Source organism: Cherax quadricarinatus, chromosome 17 (assembly GCF_038502225.1).
Source record: "Cherax quadricarinatus isolate ZL_2023a chromosome 17, ASM3850222v1, whole genome shotgun sequence".
Classification (NCBI taxonomy): Eukaryota; Metazoa; Arthropoda; class Malacostraca; order Decapoda; family Parastacidae; genus Cherax; species Cherax quadricarinatus.
This window is the reverse complement of record NC_091308.1, coordinates 7,410,871-7,420,030: the sequence shown is the minus strand read 5'-3', so window position 1 is coordinate 7,420,030 and position 9,160 is coordinate 7,410,871. Positions and strand designations below refer to the sequence as shown.

The window sequence follows — 9,160 nt, the reverse complement described above, 5'->3', positions numbered from 1 at the left end:
TGAAGTAGTCAGGGTGGAGGGGTAGAAGTGTTTGCGTTGGAGGTTTAGTAGTGCTGAGTAGATGAGGTTGTGTGGCAGTGTGGGAGACGTTTGTTGCTGGCGTGGTTGTGTGGTGGAGTGGGTGTGTAATTATGGTTATGGTGAAGATGTGCAAGTGCTCGTGTGGTTGCGATGGTGGAGGTGGTAGTAGTGGTGATGGTGGAAGTGGTGGTGGTGGTAGTGGTGATGGTAGTGGTAGTGTTGATGGTGGTGGTGGTGGTAGAGGTGGTGGTAGTGGTGATAGTGATGCTGGTAGTGGTGATTGTGATAGTGAAGGTGGTGGTCTTGGTGAGCGTAGTTGTGGAGGTGGTGTCAGTAGTGGTGGTGGTGTCAGTAGTGGTGGTAGTGTCAGTAGTGGTGGTGTCAGTAGTGGTGGTAGTGTCAGTAGTGGTGGTAGTGTCAGTAGTGGTGGTAGTGTCAGTAGTGGTGGTGTCAGTAGTGGTGGTGGTAGTGGTGGTGGTAGTGTCAGTAATAGTGGTGGTAGTGTCAGTAGTGGTGGTGTCAGTAGTGGAGGTAGTAGTGGTGGTGGTAGTGTCAGTAGTAGTGTTGGTGGTGTCAGTAGTGGTGATGGTGGTAGTGTCAGTAGTATTGGTACTGTCAGTAGTGGTGGTGTCAGTAGTGGTGGTAATGTCAGCAGTGGTTGTGATGTCAGTAGTGGTGGTAGTGTCAGTAGTGGTGGTGTCAGTAGTGTTGGTGTCAGTAGTGTTGGTGTCAGTAGTGGTGGTGTCAGTAGTGGTGGCAGTAGTGGTGGTGGTGTCAGTAGTGGTGGTAGTAGTGGTGGTGGTAGCAGCGGTCGGGCAGCATCTCTACTCTAAATAAACTTGTCAAGAAAAGAGCATCGAGGCGTCACTCAGGAGGGACTGAACCATTATTGTATCATCTGCCGCCTTATGCCCCCAACCGTTGCCAACTCTCACCGAAATTCCCAATCTCTCTACCGTTTGCAGCTCCCTCGTTGATTCTGGCAACGCCACTTGTCTCACAGTGAGGTAAATGGTGCTACTGGCTGTATCTTAGCCTGGTCATCTTGATAAGTAAGAGGCAATTGATGGATATCAAGGAGGGCAAGAGTGCTGGTCCCCTGACCCACCATTCTGTTCCCATTCATGGGAAGAGCACCGCTCACCGACCGCTGTTCAAACTATGCACAATGTTAATGGTTTTAACAGATAATGGACAATGGGCAATGGTGTATTGAAAATGTTTTCAATACACTCGTCTGTGGGGCCCACGAATCAAAGCCGGACTGTCCCAGGAGCGTATAATTACCCAGGCTTGGGTTACCAAGCCTGGGGCCTCCAACACCAGGGATGGAAGTCGTTCGAATTCTAACTACTCTAGTTGGAATTCAATGACGCTTGTTAGGGTTAGTACACGGCAGGCTAGTGCTCCTGCGCTGACGCAACGCACAAAAAATATACAGTAATGTATTTCTCCGGTCAACAGGATAAATCCTCCGAGAAATGTGTGTATATCTCTCAGTGTATATACATTAAGATTTTAGAAAGACATTAATTAGAGGAAACGTTTCGCCACGACTGGATTCTTCAGTCGTAATACAGAGATAACTAAGATTCATTCATTCATTCATGTAGGTTTGCAAGGACGGGTCCTGGCCCGGGTTTTCTCCATGTGGTGACCCGGCAGTGGCTTCCAAAGGAGTATCGTAGCGTGTACACGTGACGTACCATTTATAGCCCTATGTCAGGGACACAGTCAACATTCGTGTCGATTGAAGTATCGTTTACAGCCCTATGATTGGGGTAGCCCTATGACAAGAGTAAGGCGAGTCTTTCAACTCCTTTCGAGCCATTCATGGCACTCAGGCCACAGCCCGAGTGCCAGAACGACTTAGGAGAGGTGAGTTGAACACTGACATCTGATAGAAATCTGGATGGGTCGTAGATGTATAGTAGCAGAAGTCAGGTGGTAAGCTGCGAGTAGTAGTAGTAGTAGTAGTAGTAGTAGTAGTAGTGGTAGTAGTAGTAGCACAATTGTGATGAGATGGGTTGGGTTTAAAGAAGGACGTGTCAACATTATGTTACAGCGGTCTCCAGAATGGATAATATCCTTTTGATTAGTAGTGAAACGTTTCCTCTAATAATATCCTGAACTGTACGTAAGTGTCTTTTTCCACATCTTGTCGGTATTACCTCACCTTTTCTCATTAAGATTTTACTTTAATCCCAGTCTAAGGAATTAAAAAATTCCTGACTGGTGGTGAACAGGTTAAAAACAGTTTTAATGGCCATCGTGTAATCGACAGGTTTTAAATCTGACACACCAGCCAACCGTAATGTTATACAGTAATGACTCCAAGTGTTGCATAACAGCAATGTGTTATAACTCACGTATTCCAAAACAGTAATGTGTTCCACAACAGTAATATGCTATACAGCTATAACTCCAGGTGTTTTACAGTCATAAATGTGCACAATAACAGGACATCCATAAGCCCTGCGATCAGTCAGTGGTTTACTCAGTTTGTTTCTGTAGTCTTCAAGAAATTTTGAAAGCTCAGCGGGGTCTTGGAGAGCTACTTGCTTCAACTCTGTCGACTAGTCGTAGAGCCTTACGACTTCACTGTAATGCTGTGTAATATGGGCTCATCAGTACCTTTATACTAATAAATTCTTGGGGTTCAACTTTTTTCTGAGATGTATGACTCAGTGTATGTCTGAAAGTGTATGTCTCACTTAGTGTATGTTTCTCAGTGTATGTCTCTCAGTGTGTCTCTCAGAGTGTCTCTCAATGTACATACATTGAGAGTTTAACTCCTGTTTTTCAGGGACAGAAGTCTTCTTGACTGGTACTGAGAAGGCTACAAGCAGGCGTAATGATCTTCATATAGTCGATGGGCTTAAAACACAACCAACCATAATGAACAGTCATGTACGATATTCACACACTTGTTTTAATTTTTTTTTATACTGGATCAAAATTTAACATATATGTAAGTGACACACACAGTTATCAACATACATTAATCGAATAAACATCATCGATAAATCCTAGTTTGCACATCACGGTTTATCATTCTCAGCGTCATTACTGAGAAACAACAACACGTAGGGCTGACGGGAGGTTGACGTAAGAAACGTTGCGAAGGAATGTACCTTGGACGTGGAAGCGTCGTCCTCAGCACCTCAGCGCAGAGAAACAGATGGGTATCTGGTAATCCCAACGGCTGGAGAAATGCCAACATCGACTCTCCATCAGCTAAGAGGATCAAACGTCTTTTAATAAGCCCGGCCAGCAGACAAAGAGGATCAACTCCCGCTGTAATTAAGAACGTGACTTAAATTAAGAGGATAACAAAGCGAACAAAATAAGGTTGTAGTGTTGATTTACTGATGGAGGAGGGGATTAAGAGACGAACACAACACACTCTGAGGGTCGATAAGCTCCCTCCACTGTTGGTGGAGAGTCGCCGGGTTCCCTCCAGGGCTAGTGGAGAGTCGCCGGGTTCCCTCCAGTGTTGGTGGAGAGTCGCCGGGTTCCCTTCAGGGCTAGTGGAGGGTCTCTAGATTCCCTCCAGTGTTGGTGGAGAGTCGCCGGGTTCCCTCCAGTGTTGGTGGAGAGTCGCTAGATTCCCTCCAGGACTAGTAGATTCCTTTCAGTGTTGGTGGAGAGTCACCGGGTTCCCTCCAGGGCTAGTGGAGGGTCTCTAGGTTCCCTCCAGAGCTGGTGGAGGATCGTTAGATTCCCTCAAAGGCTGGTGGAGGGACAATAGGCTCCTTCCAGGGTTGGTGGAGAGTTGCTAGGTGCCATCCAGGCGGGTGGAAGGTCGCTATTCTCCCTCTAGAACTGAATATTAAACCTGACTTGTGATACGACAGCATCACTATAATATCAGTCATAAATAACACCACTGCAACACACGATCGATCGTCAGTCTGTTAAGTATAAAGCAAATTTACATTTTTTTATAAATGCCAGTATTTCACATATTTTTAAATTAAACATGAAAGTTCGCTTTTTTGGCTATATTTAAACAACAAAACTGTCTTGATATTTCCTAAAAAAGGGGTCACATGTACCATTACAGCCACATTTCATTTCTATTTTTATTTTTTGTGCAGTGCTATTGACGTATTTAATAATCATAAATAACAAAAAAGGCACAATACCGTGACTGGAACGATACACAAATAACCCGCACATAAAAGAGCGTAACTGTAACAAATACATGTTGTATACCTGGAGTATACCTGGAGAGAGTTCCGGGGGTCAACGCCCCCTCGGCCCTGTCTATGACCAGATAAATTTGCTTCAGGAAATTTTTGTGTTTCTATCTACTTGTTCTACCCGAGATGTACTCTCGGCCGATGCTGTGTCACTTTGATCAACTGGAGTACCTCTATTCCCTGCCCCTACGGGTGCCTTGTGTATTGTGTAACTGTCAGCACAAACTTCTTGCTTGTGTCAGCTCTAGTAAGTGAGAATATAGGTGACACTTGCACAAGTGAGCCAATGATCGTTGTTGCCACTTACACACGTGTGCCAAGGTATCTCCATGTTAGGGTGCCCTCGCCACAATACCACCACCACTAAAAGACCAGTGTTATTTTGTCATATAAACTACCAGTAAATAACTGACAGCAGCATGTATTGCCTTGCAGACGCCAACGGGCAGGTAAGAGAGCTGGTGTTCCCCAAGGGGCTGGACCTGGACCGCCCCAAGCGTGCTCGCACAACCTTCAGCGGGGACCAGCTCAGCGCCCTGGAGCGAGAGTTTCGACGTAACCAGTACCTGGTGGGTCGTGAGAGATCCCTCCTGGCAGCCAGACTTGGACTCTCAGAGACACAGGTGAGAATTACAGCTAAAAAATTGAAGGACAAGGCAAAGGAAAATGAAAGAATACAAAAGAAAAGAAGTGCTGAGGGATAAGCAAAGTTTGGGAAGGTAGAGTTAAGCAGATACATATACACACTCATACATATAGAAGCAGAAAGTTAAAACGCATGTGCAACATCTGGATATCTTTATTGTAGACGTCTCGCCATCCAGTGGCTTTATCAATACAGATTCTAGGACATAATTAGAAGACAGTAGAACTATATACAAAAGATGAGGTAATCAGTCCCTCAGCCTTGGAGTTAGTGTTCGCAGCATCGTGGTGGAGGAGAATCTGGATCAAAGGCAAGAAGACTGGCGGTTATATAGGCATCAGTGGATAGGGACGGGCAGCAGACGAGGGCATAGTCACTGGTAGGCGGGATTCCCCAGTGGAAGTAGGTCCTACCCAAAGAGATGGGTTAGTTGTAGTAGCCGTGAAGAAGGTCTTGTAGATGTCCTCTGAACCAAGATTCCATGATGTTGCAGTGTCTGACAAGTTGTGCAAGAAAGGTATTAATAAAGCCACTGGATGGCGAAACGTCTACAATAGAGATATCCAGATGTTGCACATGCGTCTTAACTTTCATATTGTCGGTATTTTATACCTTTCTTGCACAACATATAGAAGCAGAGACACGCTGATACAGACACACTGACGGAATGGTCAGTTTTTTTCTATCTGGTATTTACCTTTGCCCTCTTTAGCTACATGTTCACTTAAGCTGAAACTAGGAATATATTTCTTGTCACCTTTGCAATCACGTCTTTCATATATATATATATATATATATATATATATATATATATATATATATATATATCATGCCGAATAAATCGAACAACCTTTAAAATAAACTTTTCCTATAAATTATTTTGAAGGATGATAGATATTTTTTTCGTTAACAATGATATAAAGATTTATTTTTGGACCAAACCTAACTTAGAAACCTCACCTAACTTAAATTAACGTAATTTTTTTTAGCTAAATTTTGCTATGTATAGCATAAGTCAATTTAGATCCATGTTGCAACACTAGACCCATGTTGCAACAAGGTCAGGAGATCCACGTTGCAACATTAAAATGATTCAATATTATTTAAAATCAATGACAGATTTATTTTCCGTTATGTTCAGATTGATTTTCGTGGATTTATGGCAAAAACCAATTTTTTCTGCTAATTCGGCACAGAACAAATCTTGCCGAATAGGCCAAACTCACCGGTTCGGCTTAATCGGCGCGACATATACATCGTGAGAAAAAGAGAAAGAGAGAGAGAGAGAGAGAGAGAGAGAGAGAGAGAGAGAGAGAGAGAGAGAGAGAGAGAGAGAGAGAGAGAGAGAGAGAGAGAGAGACATTTTAAAGAATATTTTCACTTTCATATATTTCTGGTAGTTAATTTTGTTACTGGTGTTCGCTTTTTTTTTTTTTTTACTTAGAGTTTTATATTAGTGGTGATTATCACACTTGTTTCGTCTCACATTGCTTATTACATACACATATTTTCACATAATGTGACTTAGTATAACCTTCCAGGTGAAGGTTTGGTACCAAAATCGTCGCACTAAGCACAAGAGAGACCGTGAAAGAGAACACGAAGCGCCCACCGCTGCTCTCACGCCCACACTCACGCCCACCCCGTGCACCATCATGCCGCCCCTGCCTCTCACTCCGCCTATCATGACGCCCGCTACAACCACCCTCTTTACCTACCCGCCCGTTGCTCCACCCACCACCACTTCATCCCTTCACGTGCTTACATCAAAGATGTGTACACCCACGTCCACACCCACGCCGCCCACCACCTCCATCATGACTCCTTACACTCCAGAGTCTCATCAGGTGGGCACGGAGGAGGGTAGGTCCGGGAGCGGCGAGGAGCAGCGGTCAACATGCCACTCCCCGCCATCTTCTGCCAAGCCGCCACCACCGCCACTCACAAGAACCATTGGCGGCCTGGAGTATCACATGGGCTGCTCCAGCAAGCTTGATGCTGCCATCCACGGCCATCATCCACTGGAGAAGACGTTTTCCAAGAGCTTACCCACGCTGCTGGGTTCCTTCCACTCAGTTCCACCTGGAGTGGCACCCTCTGCCTTCCGCCCCATCTTTCCACGCCCACTACACCCACTGGCACTACAACACCACGTCCTCTCACGCCCACACCCAGCCTGGTTACCTTAGCAACAGTGTACAATGTTGCTGTGGTGAGGGTGGAGCCAGGAGTGTTGCTGTGGTGAGGGTGGAGCCAGGAGTGTTGCTGGACCTCAATTGCTGGTTTCATTGTTAATAATGAAGAGTGCTTCAGTAATTCATCTTTTCATTACGTTTATACTATAGTGTCATGGCGAAATGTACTGTTATTCACATCTAGTGTGTGTGTGTGTGTGTGTGTGTGTGTGTGTGTGTGTGTGTGTGTGTGTGTCGGTCTGTCTGTCTCACTGACTGGCGTGAGAGTGATTACCTATTTATAGTTACGTGAAAAAAAAAACTTTGTGACATCCCGTTTTCGGTGTATTGTTTGTAATGTATTTGTTGAAATTGTTGAGTGACTGTATCACTCGCTACCTTCTCTTGGATTCCTCTCCGTCAGTCTTCTGTCTCCGTGAAGAGATATTTTTAGTGTTTTTCTTTCACAGTCTACAGTAATGGTCTTTTCTTATTTCTATTAATGGTTGTTTTATTATCTTACTGACAGTTATGACGTTAATGGCAAGCCTTTTAAATGCCACGACGACATTTACAGAAATATTAGTCTTCCAGTGGTAAAGTCAATCGACAGTATGTAAATGAGACACAGTGTAAATGAGACACAGTTATAGCATTTTACTGTGAAATCGTTTCGCCCATCAAGATGGAAGAAATGTCTTCACAATAAAATGCCAAAATCTTCACTGAATGTTTTATTCACATTCAGTCTTCCACCTTCACATTCTTTTTTAACTCTGAGAATTGTGTTGTGGCGGGTCTGGTGAACCTCTGCTATATGGAACATTGTTTATCGCGACCATCCTACTGTCATTGCACATTCTAGTTATGATCCAACGCATTTTGTTGACAATTTGTTTAGCAGTTTACTTTCTAAATATGTGAAATCTGTGTTGAAGTTTTCCAGTACAGCAAATTATAACGTATTTCGTTCCCATTTAATTTTACCAATTATTATTTTTTAGTGTTTTTTTTTCCATCTCTCCTTATATTGCTATAATGATTTTTGTTTTTATTGAAAATTCTTGTAAGCTTATGAGTTCCGCCGGTTACTGTTTTGAGTACAAGTTTATTTTTTTACAGATTCCCAGATTTACAGCCCATCTTGTTGAATCATTATTTGTTAAATCTGTTTCTCATTTTCAGGATATACTCTTTAGTTCTATTTTCTTATATGGTGTATTTTAGCACTGACATTCACCATTAAATTTTCAAAAAGTGAATTTGGTTTTGGATACAGGAGAAGGTTAGATATAAATTCTTGTAAGGTTAAGATGAACAAAACTGTTGTGTTGATAGTGATCATGACGCAGAATCGTCTTGAGACGCGTCTTGTGGGTGAGTTTAACCTGTCAAAAGTACCAAGGAGAACATGGTACACATTTTCTTCCAGAAAGTAAGTGAAGTGAAATTGGTTCAGAATAAAAGTGAATCACAGGAACGGCGGTGAAAATGCCGTAGAACGTCGAAGTGAACTCAAACTTCTGGGAAACTTGGTGGTATGTAATACATAATTTTTTTTTAAGTTTATATTTGAGCAACCACCAAAACTATTAATTGTTTATTTTGTTTTAACTCAAAAAGAGAGTGGTGGGTTCTCAGTAAACACCCGGCAACACGTTATGGCTCAACCCAGGATTTGATATTAACAGTGATGGTGTTTTGTGCTTTCAAGAATAATTTTCGGAAGTTTCTCTGGCAGAACCACAACTGTCAGCCACTGTAAGAGTATTGCTGGTAACTTTGAAATTATAACTTATATTTCAGATTGAAAAATATATGTTGAATGCGTAATTGATGTTATTAATATGATTATCCATACACAAATAACCTGCACATAGAAGAGAGGAGCTCTCGACGACGTATCGGTCCGACTTGGACCATTTACAAAGTCACACTGTGACTTTATAAATGGTCCAAGTCGGACCGAAACGTCGTGGTAAGCTCCTCTCTTCTATGTGCGGGTTATTTGTGTATCGTTCCAGTCACGGTATTGTGCCTTTTTATTTGTTATTTAAAATGATTTTCATTTTACGAGGATTATTATCCACAGATAATCTAAAAACGCCCTTGTT

At 43.0% G+C, this 9,160-nt stretch overlaps 1 protein-coding gene across 1 annotated transcript in view; it reads left to right on the top strand.

Moving 5' to 3' along the window:
- LOC128686430 (ventral anterior homeobox 1b-like) overlaps positions 1-8,911 on the top strand; it is a 37,451-nt gene extending 28,540 nt beyond the window's left edge. The window contains exons 3-4 of the mRNA XM_053773351.2: positions 4,662-4,849; positions 6,414-8,911. Coding sequence (XP_053629326.1) covers positions 4,662-4,849; positions 6,414-7,061 — 836 coding nt within the window. The 3' untranslated portion in view covers positions 7,062-8,911. The remainder of the gene's footprint in view (positions 1-4,661; positions 4,850-6,413) is intronic.
- Positions 8,912-9,160: the final 249 nt, after the last annotated feature.